The 19,317-nt window shown below is 35.3% G+C and overlaps 1 protein-coding gene across 1 annotated transcript in view; it reads left to right on the top strand.

Moving 5' to 3' along the window:
- Window positions 1-19,317, top strand: part of LOC133522862 (alkaline phosphatase-like) — a 181,653-nt gene that overhangs the window by 144,483 nt on the left and 17,853 nt on the right. Inside the window, exons 7-8 of the mRNA XM_061858325.1 lie at window positions 12,990-13,168; window positions 15,751-15,958. Coding sequence (XP_061714309.1) covers window positions 12,990-13,168; window positions 15,751-15,958 — 387 coding nt within the window. The remainder of the gene's footprint in view (window positions 1-12,989; window positions 13,169-15,750; window positions 15,959-19,317) is intronic.

Here is a 19,317-nt window from a genome sequence, read left to right as displayed (position 1 = left end):
TTAGATCGATATTACTTCTGCAAAAATATGGAACTTTACAATCATTCTCACAGGACACTATAAAATGATTTGGTTTTCTTGCTTTTTGCAATTTCATAAAACTATGCCTCAATTCCTAAAAACAATAAGCCTAAATTCCGCCTAGATTCCTACCATTACCCCCCTCTGCGGAGGCAGTGCGAGGCAAGTCGTATTGCTAGACGGACCTGTGCTGCATTGCACGCGCGAGCAAGCGATATTCTATTTCGAACGTATAGCTCTGCGCGCTCGATCTTTTGCAGCGGGTGGTGCGGTGAGGGGTATAAAGCTCCGCCCACACGCGCGAGGTCATTGGCGTCGAGTGCAGCCTTAACACTACGATATTTCACGGCAATATTAAAATGACATCTGATTCTAATTGTGATTATGATTCTTGGGATCATAGTGTAGCTCCAGTCTGCATTTCAATCCGATTAAATCTGATAAACAAGCTAACAAGCTGAGGTGTCCCGATCAATAATTATCAATAATTATTTGGCTTATGATTAATCTCTTCCTTTTAAAGGTTTAATGGTCTGAGCTTTTGCATACTAAAATAATTAATAATAAAGTCCTTTTTATTGTTTCTAAAGATGATATTATACAACATAGATGATATTATATCTGAATTCCTTCTGTCATTACATTTATTAAAATAACACAATACTTGAGAAATTCTGATCTTATTCAGAAATGTATCCACCATGGTCTTCTACCGCCTTTGTAATTATTACTATGAGTATGAAGGTTGAAGGTACTTAATATGTACATCTACGACGAGTAGACTCGATTGAGTTGACATCTACTGCTCGATTCCACTTTCATTTAACAAAATTAAAATAGTTATGCATGGCTAGTGACTATTCTTTAAATTATCTAACACTCCGGACCTGTTTTTGTTCGAATAAAATAGATAATAAAGAAACCACTAGCCCATATAATTAGTATGCCTTTCATTTGAAGTCTTCTCAATAATAATATATTTTAATATTTTTAACCCTAGGTTTGGGTCATCGCATGTACATGACATAGATACATACACAATTCTGAAGTTAAGTTAATATTTATCTAATTAGTTTATATCAAATCGCTAATCTGTGACTGTCCACACTATGAATCAATGGTTGAATAATAATAGGAAGTCCTTATACCTATAGGGTATGGCTTAGGTGCAAACATATTATAATAGCCTGGTGGCTTATAGTAAACAGTTTTGCCTTTGCAATTTACTGTTATACAAGTTGATATTTACTGATTCTCTGATGACAATCTCTAGATTGGAATGTTAATTGTGGTTGAATCAAGATACTGTGCTGAGTTACATGAACAGAAAAAGTAAGTGAATATTATTTAAACATAATATATTCGGCAGTTCTTTATTCGTTTACAATCCTTTTAGCCGTTTATTTTTCAGGACAGCAATATCATGCATGCCAACTGTTAAATCTAGCGAGAGCCCCATTATTGGCAGTTTGCTGGTGCCATTGGAGTGGCTGCGCGATTCTGATTGGGTCTCAATGATGGTCCTGGTCCTTTGAGTTTGGGTAGCCGTGTACATATTATGACATCAAATTGTAATCTGATTTCAAGTGCCTCCTGCATTTTCACTAAGGCACGTTACAGGTTACTACATCTAAATGATACCTATAACTTCTAAGAAACCAACCCGTACCAATACCTTACAACTGTAACAACAAACAACAATGAGGCAAGACATTCCTTAACATCTCTTATGTTATGAGTGGTTCTAGTCCTTCAAACGAAGTGAAAGGGTTAATTTCGAATTTTGAATTACACGCAATGCGAATGCTTCTGATTTTAGCTTAGTGAAGATATGGATGCGCAAAACATACGATTATAATAGCCTAGTTTGGTTGTTTAGAAGATATTGCTCTTCAGCGATAAGACCGCTTGTTGTGCACCATAGTTTGAGTTATGTGCTTAATCTGTATGTTATTTTCGTTTTTATATTGGTGAGCAACAAAGAATATTTGTACTGTATTATTTTATTAATCTTGATAAAATAAATTTTGTTTCATTCTAAGAGAATATTTATAGATCATATAAGTATAACGAACGAATGTTAAATCTGGTTCCTACCTAATACGTTAAACATGATACATTCGTTTTCTAAAAAGACACGCAGTATAAATTGTTTCCATACACCACGCACACTTGCGCGCACGACGAGTCAAATCAGGGCTGAGCTGATAATTTGTGATAAAGTGGATATTCTGCAAGCAATGCGTGTTATACAAAAGCATCATGATTCATAAGAGATTATGATCCTTTTCACAAAATATTATAAACACCAATATAACTAGATCCCGAAGTTACAGAAAACATACCAAATCGGAGGTCAGACCTAAACTGGTTTGTAAGCAACAACAGTCGGCAAGGCATTATATCAACTATCCGCATGATAAATAAACTTCAAATTTGATACTATTAACTATAACAACTATTCCGCCAAACAGAACAATGAATGTGATATTTTGATTCTTATTATTTTAATATTAAAATGTTAATTATTTTGTTAATGAATTGTTGATCAACAGCAACAGCAATCTAAACACGTAGGTAAAGTGCCTTGTCCCCTACATAATCAAATATAAATATCAAAATTAACATAACGTATAGGTACCTAAATATAGATTATAAGTTAAACCTCTTGTTCAACTTAAACTTAGGTTTGAGCAGTTTGACCTGTTAGGTATGAGCAGGTATGGTAATGGCACCATTCATAGGACATTTAAGAGAACAATTGGATAATTGCTGACACTTCACTGATAATTGAAAAAATTTCTACCGCTTTGGGCGTTAAAATTCGAGTTGAATGTCCTTTCACCTTTTATTATTTTCGACATGTTTAATGAAATATGTAGTTAGGTACTTGGTTTCAATATAATGAAATGTGAGACTTAAGAGTTCTAAGGCTCTTGTTGAAGGTAAAATGTCACTAAGTCAGTGTTTAAAAACTGATGATAAATACTTGTTTTATAGGATTTATAGTAAACACGAATTACGAATGTTTACTGAGACCTACCTGATTCATAAATGATTACTGATTACCTTTTATTATACTTCGTATCCAAATCCAAGACAACAAATATAATTTACTAGCAGCAGTACACGTTATCGTGTAGTCCAAGTCACACATTTTAGAGATTATAGTATTTAAAAAACAAGTTCGCGCTGTCCCTCTCACTCGCTACGCTGCGTTCCTGCTTCGACATCGCTCCTCCAGTACTCATTACATGTTTTTGTGTTAGTCCGAGTCACACGTATTTTCGCCAAAATAGTGTTCCTCTAAATATGTGTACCTAATTGTGTTTCGATTAATGTTTATTGTGCGCTGAATAAGAAGTATAGAATCAAAACATTATTTGAACTGCGGACCGCCGTACCCTCGAACGAAAAATTGATGTTTATTCAGCTCGGCAAGTCTAGTCTCGTTTGCCATACTTACATGGCAGTTAAACTTTCAATTTGAAATTGTAGGTATATTCGTTTAGCGTAATAAACTTATTACCTAAGAAATCAAGTAAGTAATTTTTACGTTCATACGAAATCACTTACTACAACTACCTTCTTTTTTGAATAAATAAATTACGGAAAAAATAAGTATGGGGCTACAAATAGATTACAATTTGAACTTTAAATAATTGTAATACGTACTATTATAGTATTATTTACTAATATAATATGATTTATGATTGCATAAAATGCAATGTTCACTCACAATTTTTTTTTTACGAGATGCTTTCGCGTACAGATTTAAATATACAAACCATATCTGAATAAAGTTAATATATACTAGGTAATCGTTTCACGAAAGCGGCTTTTACCATGTCCGATCTACCCTACCATACAATAAAACAGATAACAATGGTAATCCTTGCCGATTGGTAATAAGTGCCTATGAATGATAACAAAACGCGTCTTTATGCAAATGTACATACACAGTACCAACAAGTTTAATGAGCGTCTTATGAGGATACCTATAGGTATAAATATACAGGAGTAATGTCAATCAATACACAATCTATAAGACATTAGAAGACTATTTAGTCTGACTGACAGTTTAAAGTGTTTAATGCCATTAATCGACGTATACAAACGGGACGTGCTATGCGTGCTCCGATACCGTGCGCCCCATGCCCCATATAAGGGCCATAGTGAATCTATCGTATGGATCATGACGGATTAGGTAGTAGGCTTTAATCGGACATCGCGGTATCGTCGAGTCTTGGGTCCAATCGATGTGGTCGCCTCCTAAATTTGATCATCAGTTAGTTACCCGCTTTGTTATTATTAGACAGCTTTGATTAACATAATATAATATAATTTTAAAATGAAATATATTATGGAAAGATATACTTGATTTGTGTAATATTGTGGACTCCGTCTAATAATAATTCTCCTTTCCGTGAGTACTTAGAAGCTTAGGTTTACTGTGCAACAAGATATTCATCAAACAGAAAATCGGTATTAACTGTGTTGATTAAAGTTTTAATGTAATTTTATAATGCACATTAATTAATAGTTCAAAATTAAAACACATATTAAATAAATATTTTCTTATAAATGAGATGTCGACATGGTACTATATTTGCCCCACTTTAATAGTGAAGAGGCTATCATTACTCCACAATCATTGTGTCGAGGGCTCCGCTTTCACAGCGTCGAGGTTATATTTGCCCCACTTTAATAGTGAAGAGGCTATCATTACTCCACAACCATTGTGTTGAGGGCTCCGCTTTCACAGCGTCGAAGCTATATTTGCCCCACTTTAATAGTGATGAGGCTATCATTACTCCACAATCATTGTGTCGAGGGCTCCGCTTTAACAGCGTTGAAGCTATATTTGCCCCACTTTAATAGTGATGAGGCTATCATTACTCCACAATCATTGTGTCGAGGGCTCCGCTTTAACAGCGTCGAAGCTATATTTGCCCCACTTTAATAGTGAAGAGGCTATCATTTCTCCACAATCATTGTGTCGAGGGCTCCGCTTTAACAGCGTCGAAGCTATATTTGCCCCACTTTAATAGTGAAGAGGCTATCATTTCTCCACAAACATTGTGTCGAGGGCTCCGCTTTAACAGCGTTGAAGCTATATTTGCCCCACTTTAATAGTGATGAGGCTATCATTACTCCACAACCATTGTGTCGAGGGCTCCGCTTTAACAGCGTCGAAGCTATATTTGCCCCACTTTAATAGTGATGAGGCTATCATTACTCCACAATCACTGTGTCGAGGGCTCCGCTTTAACAGCGTTGAAGCTATATTTGCCCCACTTTAATAGTGATGAGGCTATCATTACTCCACAACCATTGTGTCGAGTGCTCCGCTTTCACAGCGTCGAAGCTATATTTGCCCCACTTTAATAGTGAAGAGGCTATTATTACTCCACAGTCATTGTGTCGAGGGCTCCGCTTTCACAGCGTTGAAGCCATATTTGCCCCACTTTAATAGTGAAGAGGCTATCATTACTCCACAATATTGTGTCGAGGGCTCCGCTTTCACAGCGTCGAGGCTATATGTACCCCACTTTAATAGTGAGGAGGCTATCATTACTCCACAATCATTGTGTCGAGGGCTCTGCTGTCGTAGTGTTGAGGCTAAGTTTGCCCCACGTCATAGTGAGGATGCTATCATTACTCCACAATAATTGTGTCAAGGGGTCCGCTGTCGCAGCTGTCGCAGTGACGAAGATATATGCCGCACTTTAAGTTATATGTACTATACAATTCCACAATAATCGTATCGAGGCCTCCATTTCCGCAGCGTCGAGGCTATATGTGCTTCATTTTAAGTGTCGAGGTTATAATGCTTCGGTCATTTGGTTCTTCGGTTGCTTTGCTCCTTTTGGTCGCTTCGCTCTTCGGTCGCTTCGCACTTCGGTCGCTACGCTCTTCGGTCACTTCGCTCTTCGGTCTACAGTCGGTCATTATACATATCTCAAAATGATATCGTCAAAGATATATAACGTTGCTCTACTATAACAGTGTTGATGCCAATGTAATGATTGAAGACTTTAATAGTATTGGAAGTAGCTTTACGCATGTAAATATAAGGGACTAAAGAGCAAAAATATTTAAGGTTGAGCTAAAGTTTACAGGACTTGTAAAAATAATGAAATATAAAGGAGGTTCTTGTTACGCTGAGGTAATTTAATAGGTGTTAATGCGGCCTAAAATACCTTAAACAAAATGTACGCAATGTCATTGCCCTTACAGACAAAGAAATGCTGTATGTAAACAACATATAGGAAAAAATATATCTGTAAACCCTTTAACCCAAATTTATGATTCGTACTCATATCACGCTGTTATATACTCCTAATAACTTCAAACGTCAGCTTTGATATGCTGTCAAGAATATACCATATCAACGAGCCTAATGTAATAAATCCGGTACAATTTACTTACGGATTCTCAGCTCCAAACTTCAGGGGAACATCGCCGCATCAAACAAGAGGTGAACCGCCGTTGATGCACTATCCCGCGACGCGAAATAAGTGCTGTAAATTGTGCAACCATGCAACTAGAGTTATGCTGCCACGTGTTGCAGTCGCTTGCGCTAAGTAGCTAGATTAATAATCGCAATAAAGGGTTGAAATCCTTTAACAATAACATTATTATTGTCTGAAATGTAAATGCTCGGGTTGTCATATTGTCTTGCTGTAAAATAAAGCTTAAATAGTTTTCATTTTTCGTCGCTGTACAGTTTTATTGTAGGTAACGTTAAAAAATGTTACTCCTTAAAATGAAGTACAAGTTACAAGTCATGCCAGATATTTTGTTCACAAATATATCATAACTCAACACATAATCTACCTAAGTTCCTTGCCACTTGTTAGCGTAGTAGCCATCATCGTTCAGATACGCATAAGCAGATGAGATTAGCTATTTAGTTATAAATAATATCATATTACTATTTCTTGATCTGTGGTAATAACTAAAATTAGTCCATCTATATTTTCAAAGTGATAAGTTTCAAATACTTAATACCTACAGGATACTCTACTAGTAATTGTCCAGACTTAGTTTTAAAGTACTTACATATAGCCTTGATATTTATGGTAGCTTTACAATGAAGAAAATTCTCCTTTATCTACCTCACTCAAAGGCTATTTACCGAGGAAAGTATTGATTGCTGTATTCAAAATTAACTTTAAAGTGTCGTAACATAAAATTAGATTATATTTTATGGTCAGTAACGCGCATGTAATATACCTCTGCAGTAGCGGGCATTCATAGGCTACGGTGATTGTTTACCATCAGGCAGGCCGTATGCTTGTTTGTCTCCGTTGTAATTACATCCAGAGAATGGTTGGTAAATTCTAAATTATACAAAATGGTTTGTTTATATGGTTACACACAGAAAATGCCCATCTAAAACTTATTTAGAGCCAACTAAAGCTTGAAAACACATTTACACTTAATGGCGTCGCCGGCTTGTAAATGACATAAAAATAGTTGTACCTTGTGAATATTAAGATATATACAACTTTATCAATATACTACAGTGAAATCAAAGAAAGTTTTATACTTTTTTAATATTAACGAAATGAAATACCAAGAGCAATTTCACTCCTTAATTTTATTATGCTATACATACATTTTACATTTATACTATGTGGATACATAAATAATTATTTAAATTGGATATAAATTAATAACTTCTAGGTGGTACGTTGTTCTCTTTAGTCAAAATCAATAATATCAGTATGTTCGTAACATACTGATTTGATATCGATATTTTATTTTATTTTCGCATTCAGGATTTGAATTTAAATACAAAGCTCTGAACATCTGCTAGTAAATTATATTTGTTGTCTTGGATTTGGATACGAAGTATAATTAATAATCAAACGAACTTACCTGTGAAGTTTGATTACAATTATGCGAGTATCCAAATCCAAGACAACAAAGACCCGCCCCCCATCCCCAAAAATGAAAATAAAATAGTCTCTGTTAATAACACAAAAATAACTCTGAAATAATGAGTACTGGAGGAGCGATGTCGAAGCAGGAACGCAGGGTAGCGAGTGAGAGGGACAGCGCGAACTTGTTTTTTAAATACTATAATCTCTAAAATGTGTGACTTGGACTACACGATAACGTGTACTGCTGCTAGTAAATTATATTTGTTGTCTTGGATTTGGATACTCGCATAATTGTAATCAAACTTCACAGGTAAGTTCGTTTGATTATTAATTATTCAGTAGAGATAACTATATTATCTGATGTGACAATCTTTGCCACTCTCTCATTCATCCATGTTAAAAACATAGAAATGTTGAATCTGTTTAGTAACGTCACATATAATCATGAGCGTAAAAGTAAAATCTTGAGCGTTGCGAGTGTTTCAAGGCACGTGAGTTGAAAACTAACTTTGCTGCTCTGGTAAAACACAAACATTTTTATCACATCAATTAGTGACAAATACTGGTTCTAAAACATAAAAATTTAAATATTTATATCATTCAAAACCATAACTTGAAATTCCATTCCACTGCTTATAGCTGCTATAGGGCTAATAAACACACTGTTTTCAAAGATTAAAGAGAGCTTTTTAATTCAGACTACCCTTTGTCGCAAAATATTAATAATCGTGAAAGTATGTATTTATATATCTGCTTTTTATAAACTATATTATGATACCTACTGACACTTGCAATCTCTTGTATATCAAAGAGCAAGAATGTTCAGTTAAAATGTATGTAGGTACTCACTCAATTGCCTATGTGCTCAGGTGAACCACTAACATTCGCCTGCTGAATACCTTTTTGGTAGAAATAATATAAATATGGGCTTCATGGTTGAAATAAAACATTAAATTGAATTAAATGAACCAAATATTGTAGCTCGTTAGTTGTAGTTAGAGATAAACATATGTTACTTTTGATGATGATAACAGTGCATGTGAATAAAAATTCCCAGCATGCTCCACCATGTCGTCAAGCTCACCATACTTATTAACCTATCGAATGAGCTAATGCTTTTACGGATACTGGAAAGCGATATGTAAATGTACTACATACCTATGAGGCCTGGATGTTAGTGAGATGACGATATGAGTTGTGCTGGTGTCCGACTTTATTACCTACATATAACATGAGTATCACATGATTATCCACCTGGTTTCATGAGCTTAATAGTCGCCTCCAAACCTCCCCTTATAGCGACCCCATTCCTCACATAAAGTTTACCTTAAGTTCATATTAGCCTCACTGGATCACTGTTCACTCTGAGTACTGATAACGTTGGTCACAATATACCAGAGACACATCATTATTCTAATAACACCATAAGAACGTTCTTGACTTGATCTAAAAGCAAATATCACTGCCGCGTCGATTTGTTCGCACACAACCTCCTTTTTCCTACTGTCGTTCTCATCTACCCTCTCAACTTCCCTCAAAAAATCCCAATAACCTAGAAGCGGTTACTTAAACGTGACTACTAACGCCATCTACTCCATGACGTTGGCAAATATTAGCTGGTTCGCAATACGTTCGCGACAACCTACGCACGCTAATTTATTATTTGACGGACGACTAGTTAGTGGTCATGAATATAATGCCAAGACCATCACCTCTCTGCTACATATCTTTAAATAATAGATAAAGTGTCGAAAATAAAATAAGTACCTATAAGGTAAATTTATAAGCTATTGCGTACTTGTTATTTCTACTTACGTACTTTTATTTAATCAAAGTCATTTCTCAATCCATTTATATTTAGAAGCAAATCACGTCTATGCCTAGAACTCGCATGTAAGGCTTAACAAAGCTAATTGATATACAGCCTGTCAATGCTACCTAATTTATACCTATGTAGTTACATTAAGATAAATTGTCGACACTGGCGAATCGCTTGCGTACGGGATTCATAAGAGCTGGCAGGACATTTGTACTAATTTGTCAATATTTCCTTAGACATTCGGCGCCGGCTTTTGTACTTAAGAGGATACTGGAGATGACTTTTTGAGAATTTTAGGTGAATGTACTTATCGCACTAACAGGGGCGGCTCCTAAAATTAGTGCGATAAGGATAACTGCAACTTACGCGAAAAATGACAATAAAATTATCTGTGTTCATCTGGTTTGCTTTTTTGTCTTATTGATATTGATATCAGATTTTAATGGTATTAAAATTTTTAATGGTTTTTGCAGCCCAATGAATAAGGCCGTTTTTTCCGATTTTTGAGGTGCTTACAAAATAAAAATATCAAAAAAGTAAAACAGTCCAACATAAATACTTATTGATTATATAAATGTGTGTTTAATAAATAATTGCTATAGAGTCACAAACCACGAAGGAAAAAGTCGAGCACGTTTGTATGGAGAAATGACCAGTCCCATATCTTCTTAAAACAATCACACTGCCTACATAAGTGCTCTTTATGTATTTAAAAAATATTATATAATATGACTTTATTACTACATATTCTTACTTATAAGTATACCAAAAAGGTAAATGATGTGCCGCCGTCCAAGGTTTGAACAAGTTTATTTGAATTATTGATGTAAGTAACATTTGGAAGCGCTTTAGCACTTTCACGTCTGAGTTAACACAGAATACGTTGGAAATTCGATTACATGTTCATACGAGTATTAGAAGAAATACGTTTTCCGAGACGCTGATGTTCAATGCTGATTTATGAATATATATATAATTTATAGTTGTATATGGTGAAAATAAACGTGTCAGTAATAAATTAATAATGTGCGGTGGCTACAAAAACAAACCTACTTATTTAAAATGAAGCTACTAAAATACAGTTTTTTAATGAGCCAAATGTTTGTATCGGCTTCCATATACTTATATTTTTTTAATACAGTTGCTTTAAAAGTGCTACTTTACGTAGCTGTTTAGCGTGCGGAAAGTTGGTTTTAGCAAACTAGTGTTTTTCACTTTTCCATTTTTTTTAATTTATACTTGTTCCAATTCATGACTACTTACACTGAGTGATGAGGGTTAATGGTAGTTTCCTTTAAAAGTCGTAATGAACATAAAAATATACTGTTAATGTAAGAATAATAATAATATACATATTTCATATTTTATTACTTTATCATTATAACACGTTTATTTATAATAATGAATATTGAAAAACCGTTCTTAATAAGTTGTCTGAATAGAACGGAATAGCTGCCGAAACGCCTGTCATGTTACTATGTTTGTACAGGTCAAATCTCGCAAGTTAAATTTGACCCACTTCCCGACTTCCAATGAAGCTGAGACTTTGCATACATATATTATGTAAGTCGGGTGACAATGCAATATGCAGGAGGTGGCCATAGGAACTCTGTGACAAAACAACGTAACCTAATTGTGGTTGAGATTTTAAGAATTAGTAGTTGCATGTGGAAAGAAAAGTACAGTCAGCGGTAAAAGCTTGTACCAAAAAAAATATTTTTGCCTAAAACTTATTATTATGTAAAAGAGTTGTTTAGTCCCAAAACTATGCTACCATCTACTAGAAAATCACTACGCAATTTCTTTTCCAACCGCCTGAGATAGTATGAACCTATGAAAGATTATTTATCTCAGCGACAAGCGTACCTATTAATAGAGTTATTTTATTGTAAGTAACTTGGTTTGAAATACGAGTTATATCTGTTTTGATATCGGATTAGCAGTTGTATGGTTTCTTTTAAATGAGACGACTGTTATCCTATATTTCCTTAAATATAAGGTTTCTAAAATCTACCTAAAGGCGGAGTTAGACCAAGACAAGTTGGCAGCGATTTTGTATAGCACATACGCCAAATACCGTAAGCAATATTTTAAACGCCAAACTCAAAAATCTGAAGAAACTATACTTTCCATCTCTACCTTAAGTTGCCATTTTATATATTGTATATGTCTAAGTAAAAATATAAATAAATATTGTATTATATTGTATATTTATTAGTGTATTGTTTGAATACTTAAATAAGTAGTACCTATGTGTGTTTGTGTTTAATAGTCTGTTGACTTTTGTATGAGTTCTAAATATCCTGCTACCTAAAGGTTGTCTGGACGAGATCGCTTTCTAGCGATAAGACCGCCTGTTGTTACCTGGTTCTATTTTCCTCTAATATTTATTTGCAGTTTTACATGTATGTAAAATGTATAATTGTTGGTGCAATTAAGCATATTTACTTACTTACTTACTTCTATGAAATTATGTATAACGTATAAATGACACTTGCACAGTCTGGGCTGTCAAAATTGCTGCCTACTTAGCTTGGTCTAACTCTATTGCTTCAGGTTACCATAGGTACCCGATATCAAGTACGCCTAAGTATGTGAATAAGCCCATAGTAAACCTATAAAATTGGATAATTTAAAAAAAAGGTTTTTTAAACTCCTAACATTTTGAGATTGTCCGTTGTCGAAACAATTCTACTGAGATGCAATTTTAGTAGACTGTACCTATTTTAAAAATGTAGTTATGTCTTAACACGCCATCTAGTCTTCCGATTTTGGCATGATGCTTTGGATGTCAGCAGAAATGTTGTCAAGTGATGGATGTATCTGGAAAATTTAATATATTTTGGCGCAAGTGTCGTCCATGAAATACCTTTTGAGGTTTGTAGCGTTTTAGAAGTTTAGAGTACTAGCCGCAGTAATTTGCATCTGGGACTCTGGCTTTACTCTCAGGCATTCAGTTAATCGTCGCAATTTGGGTCGATTGAGGGTTTTGTTAACATTTAAAACTTTCGCGTTTTTAACACATATTTAACATCAGTTATCCGCGACCACGACCAGTCAAACCTGCGTCGAAACGTTAGAAATAAAGGTAACAAAATAAATTCACAATAGACCCGGTTTTAAATATGTTTTAAAATATATTTTTTTAGGCCCAAAACCTAGTAAGCTTTAAGGGGCTTGTACTCTCAGTATTAGGTATATATATAAATAAACACAAGAATCCATATAATTAACATATCTTAATGCTTGCGAAACAGGAAAATCAAGCGGCATAGTAACGACGGCGCGCATCACTCACGCAACACCGGCAGCGTTGTACGCGCATGCACCTTCCAGATATTGGGAGGATGACAGTCGAGTTCCTCCAACTGTGAGGAAGGACTGCAAGGACATCGCAATGCAGCTGGTGGAGAATGAGCCGGGGAGAAGCATCAATGTAAGTGGATTGTGATTTACGAGCTGGTATTTACATTTGATTGCTCCGGGACATTCAGCACCCTCACGTTTTAATATAGTCAAAAAATCGCGCTTAGATAGAGAAGCGCCTCCGGTGCTTGTTTACGCTATTCTATTGGAGTACAACACATGGAGCACGCTCGTTTACTCGCATTGAACGGCACAGACCTGCGGCGCCCTCACATTACAGTCGAGCGAACAAAGCTAAAAATATGGTTGTTAGTTTAGTGTTAATATATCGCAGCAACACGATGACATTTTTCTACATACTTTGTACAGTCGACATCAAAGATATGTTTTTATTTTTGCACCTACTCCATAAGATCTAAACAGATATTTGCCGTCGACTTTATGAAGTATAAGCACAGGTACAGACACGACAACATAAAATACAGCTGTCTCTATCACATAGCTGTATTTTATGTTGTCGTTGTGGCGTTTAGCGATGTTGCATTTGCCTTCGAGTTTGTAAAAAAAGGATAAATAAATTACTGTGCCACTTTTCTCGTAAGTCTCGCTACAACTGGAGGTATTGTGTTGTGCTGTACCTACAAGTCGTAGGGGAAGGCGGGGTAATTGTAGGTTACCTGTGTACCTAGTATTTGTAGTTAACTTTAATAGCTTCTTCAGAAAGGTATTTTATCGTACTTTACAACAACAATACAACAATATTAATTTCTCTTTATTTAATCAACTTTTATAACAAAAACAAAACATCTAAGTATTCGTGTTTACCCGACACTGGTCGGGTAATCACGAACACCTAATGGGGCCATTATGATCGTTCTCATTTTACACATGCACGACAGATTAGTCAATACTAAACTTAAATTTTTATAACGTACATATTGCCCGGCAAAAATCACAACGTTAGCCAAGAAGTGAATACGACTGCCCGTCTTGGCACTTTTAAGGGTTCATTTGAAACGAACGTAATAAAATGAAGAATTACATTTTTGAAAGGAGTATCAGAGTTAAATAGATAATTACATTTAAATTAGATTTAAATTAAAAATAGCAAAATATGCTTTACACACGTTAAAGAGCCAATTTTAATTCTATAGGTACGGTGCAATGCCGAACGTTCGTAAAGTAAACAAAAAAATACATAATTTTAGGTTTTGTTTGGCCGAGCCGTATGCAATTCTTTTTTTTTTATGACGGATAGGCAGGCGTTTGACCACGATCACACCTGATGGTAAGTGATGATGCGGTCTACGGTGGAGCACGCTTACCTATGAGATACCTATTTACTCTAGTCTTGAATTCTCGTAAATGAATCCTCAGATCTAATTATTATTTATGATAATAAATGTCGTGTTAGAACTATTATTACTTTATAAGTTACACTGTGGTTAATTTATGGGAAAATTGCAACGAAAGTAAATATGAATGAATTCATTTTAGCTTGAATCCCATGTGCACCCATAACGCTCCGCTAGTCGCTTGGCACTAGTGATGGCATGATTTTTAAGAAGGCGATGATTGAATTGAGAATCATGTCTAATTCTAACGTAGTGAAACAGCTGCGTTTGCGATTACCCAGCGTTCGTGTTTACCCGGCCTTCCCTTAGGTATTACCTACCCGTAACTTCTTAGTTATTGTGTTATTAGTTTACCTCTTAATATATAAACTTTACTATAGCCTAAACAAGTAAACATCCCACATAGTTGTAATCGGTTACCGTAGCCTATAAACGCTTGCCAGTCTGGACTGACCCTGGGGCCGTCGCTGCTTATTCAATAAAAAATCTTTTATTCGCATAATATGTTTCATGGCGCACATATGTAATGTTATATTATTGGATAAAGTAAAAAGGTTTAAGCCTTAGTCAAATCACAAAACATAATAAAACAAAAATAAAAGTCAATTTGCAATAAAAATAACAAACTCCACATTTACCCTTAGAGCACTCACAAAATTTACATACCATGTCCTCATATTCGTAACAATGTATATGGAGATCCTAAGTTGTCTCTTTTATTGCTTTCAACACAGAATCCTAATAAAATGGCATTGCCAAATATTTCGAAATTGCGTGGGACTGGAGTAGTAGTGAATCTTATTTGTCACTACAAAAGAATATATTATTCGAACAAGAGTTCAGGAAGTCTGCGTACGCTTTTACCTACTGTTAACTTGTTGGTTTTTCATAGTTAGGACGTGAAAGAGTAGGTAATCAATAATCATGTGTGTATGATATACGACTATACGTGACGTATGCTTGCCATGTAAGGTCATTGATTGCGGAAGTTTTGTTGAGTTCTAATTAGATAGGGTTGTCTGAATTTGTAAAAATCGGCGTTAAATATATTGATACGTCTCAAGTAGACAACAAATCTACAGGAGGTACTGAATTGAGTGTTTGTTATGTATAAATAAATTATTCAATACTATTTAGAATCAAAAATATTCACGCCCATTGCCCAATAACATGGACTGCAAACTTCGTAGCCGTATTACTCGATCTTTATCATAAATAAATATAATGTTGGAGAAGCTCTCCCAATCTGCTCTATCCTATCGTTTAAGAGATAATTTGAAATTTGCGTTTATTACAGGTAATTATGGGAGGAGGCAGAAGACATTTCTTGCCCACGGTAACCCCGGATCCCGAACACCCGAGTCGAGAAGGTCGCAGACTCGACGGGAGGAACCTGGCAGAAGACTGGGCCAGGGAGAAGAAACGAAGACGGTTACGAGCCCAGTACATACACTCTAAGGACCAGCTAGCTAAACTCGATCCAAGATCCGTAGATTATCTATTAGGTGAGAAAATTATAATTTCACATAAAGTACCTAAAGCTGTTGAGTAAACTGGACAAACAGTGAGAAGGAAGGAGCCATCGCGTCATACGGTGAGTCTTGCGTCGACAACCATCTGTTATTTATTTTAAACTTTATTGCACATTGTTGAGTTAAGTTATTTTTCTAGTATTCCATATTTGAATACTTGAAGTATATTTGTTTATTTACATTATAATAATGTATATCTGGTGCTGAATAGTCAACTGCTTGTGTTATTTTTCCAATTTATCTAAACTATCGAAGCCCTCTTCTTTAGCACATAAAAAGAGTACAGCAGGTGGACTTAACGCCACTATAGGTATTCTCTATTAGTCAACCATAAGGCAAAACACCATCACCACGCTCCACCATCAATCACGCTCTGTCACTCTGCAAACAATACCATGGACAAAATTCTCTTTGAGGGTACCTAAAAATAATAACAAAACAAACATAGAACAACAGGGTACTTGAAGTCTAGTACTCCGGTTTGCTAGATAATTGATCAGCAATGTGGCAGTATATAAATGTTCATGTTGCAAATTGCAAATATGTAAAATACCCGGTTGCATTTCTGGCATAAGGCGATATATGCCGTTGCCGATTCCGGCGTTGTGCCTCGTGACTTATTGTCATGTCTTCTGCTTATGCCAACGTTTTTAAGTAAATATGAGGCCGAACCTTAAAACAAAAAGCTGTTAAGCTTAATCTGTTATGTAGGTAGATATACTTTTGACACACATAAATAAGTTCAGTAACTTTTTCCTTCATTCGACAAGAAACACAGAACAGATAGTAAGGGTGAGCGATGATTTATTAAAACCCTTAACAGTATCAATACGACGATGACAGGCGAGAATAAAGATAAATGATCCAGCAAATATTGTTCTTGTGGTCTAGACTAATGGTATAATAATTTTATATTATACTAGCTGTTGCCCACGACTTCGTCCGCGTGGATTTATTTCCCGTAATAATTTGTCAACCTCTTTTTAACCCTACTTAAATATTACGGGCAACACTAGAAGGGTAAGTAAACATAAGTTTACCTGGGTATACTTAGTACTACCCAAGCTTTTGGATAAACCCCGAAAATTAAATGAACTTTTATTTGTATCGGGCAATACACATTACCCAACCAGTGTTGGGTAGACCTAGACGTGTACGGGTAAACACCGAATACAGATTAATGTTGTATACATTTTCGGACTTTACCCAAGAGGCTTGAGTAATACTAGTTATACCAGGGTAAACTAGAGTTTAATGAACCTTCTAACATTACCCGTAACATATATAACATACATTAATATATAGATTATTGCATTAGAGCAAAAGGTTTTCAAAAGCGCTGGTGGCCTAGCGGTAAGAGCGTGCGACTTGCAATCCGGAGGTCGCAGGTTCGAATCCCGGCTCGTGCCAATGAGTTTTTCGGAACTTATGTACGAGATATCATTTGATATTATACTAGTGAAGAAACCGGATTAATCTCAACAAGACATAGTGTACCCCCTGGGTTGGAAGGTCAGATGGCAGTCGCTTTCGTAAAACTAGTGCCTATGTCAAATCTTGAGATTAGTTGTCAAGCGGACCCCAGACTCCCATGAGCCTTGGCGAAATGCCGGGAAAACGCGAGGAAGAAGAAGATTAGTTTTGATATTTTAGGATTTTATTAAGAACAGAAAGAAAACATTTTTACTTAATAAAAAAGTAACATTCTTGTTAAAACCAATTCAAAATCCTTGAACATGTTGGCTTATAACAGTTACTGAATATGTAAAAATATTTCCGCTTAAGAGGAATGGGGACGACCAATCCATACCAACGTAATCCTTAATTTTTCTGGATATTGACGTAATAGAAAATATTTTTACAAAAGTAAATGTACATTAACAATAGCTACTCATTATATTTACAATTTTGGGAAGAGTTAGGAGTGAAAAAACAACGAATATATTTTTTAGAACCTCCTAACTTAACAGCATCTGTATCTAATGGAATTATTAAAATCGCTACTCAACTGAGCTCGGCTAGATAATGTCCTTGGATTTCTTGTTCAACTTATTGCCAGCCACTTTGCTTCGCCAAGCCACTCTAGCCAAAAAGCTAAGTATTGACTATAACTAGGTAGATACGGTTCTGTTTGCTAACAAAAAAATCGGATTAACTTTAACAACTATACTACCCAAAACCATAAGCTTCTTACACGGCGAAGCCTCATAATTATTAAGCCAGTTCAACAGCAAGCAAAATCGAGTTGACCGCTTACCCAGTATAAAGTGCACTTTCAGATTACGCACCGTTTTACGGACCTTGAGGTACAATTTCAGTGGCCCGTTTGAACTTTGGACTTCCTAAATCCGTAAGCAACGGAAATACTGTGATGTAGTTTACGCTTAGTATCCTTCTTATGTGTGGTTTCATTTAAGGTACCCAAAAATCCTTAAACTAAGTCCTTCCTAAAAGCGTATCTAACATGTAACAGAGAAATATTAAATTATAGTAAAACATTTTCCTCGGCTTTGTCTTGTTAACGTGTGAGGTGAAAACATGTTTAATGATGTCGATTCCTGTATCTTCATTTTATGTTTTAGGTATATTATTACTAAGCGGTGTAATTTTGCTAAGTGGATGTTGTACAAGTAGACATATATTTTCATAAATGCACGTGGTGTAAGTATCAAACCATATTACGTTAATATATTTTGAAATTTTGCTCTCCTCGTGTTTTGGTAACCTTTTGTACATATATTATCGATATTATGATTCTAATACAGAATTCAGGATACGTGTGATTACGTAATATCATTCCCTGATGTTTTGTAATAATATTGAATTCGAAGCAGCAAATTCGTATTTCGCATTGTGGTTTTTTACTGGTGCAATCACTAATAGTTCAGAATATATAATTTTACAATGATTATGCTCAGAAAGTAGTACTTCATGTGGGACAACATTAGCATAGATAGTGCCACTTTTCCGCACGCAATCTAATATTTTATTGTTGTCCAAACCAAGGTAATATTTTAATAACTACAATCGGAGTATTTCAATTTTCATCCTGATTCAGTTTAATTAATAAAACGTTTATAAACAAAATTAAAATGCTGATATACTATGTGGGAGAATAAAAACAGATAAGATATTGATTTTTCTGCAAAGTATTAAAATAAATATGTGTCACATTTATTATACTTCTACTCTATTCCGGATCGAGCGGCGAGCAATAATAACGCAGCGCTCTTATTGGTCGTTCTTATCACCATTTCTTTTTATTTTGGCGATAAAGAAAATATTCCGTATCCTACTATGGCAAATATTTAAACTCCACTGCAACTCCACTG

The sequence above is a fragment of the Cydia pomonella genome, chromosome 11, assembly GCF_033807575.1.
Source record: "Cydia pomonella isolate Wapato2018A chromosome 11, ilCydPomo1, whole genome shotgun sequence".
Classification (NCBI taxonomy): Eukaryota; Metazoa; Arthropoda; class Insecta; order Lepidoptera; family Tortricidae; genus Cydia; species Cydia pomonella.
The sequence above is the reverse complement of the archived record's forward strand: the minus strand, read 5'-3'. Positions and strand labels throughout refer to the sequence as shown.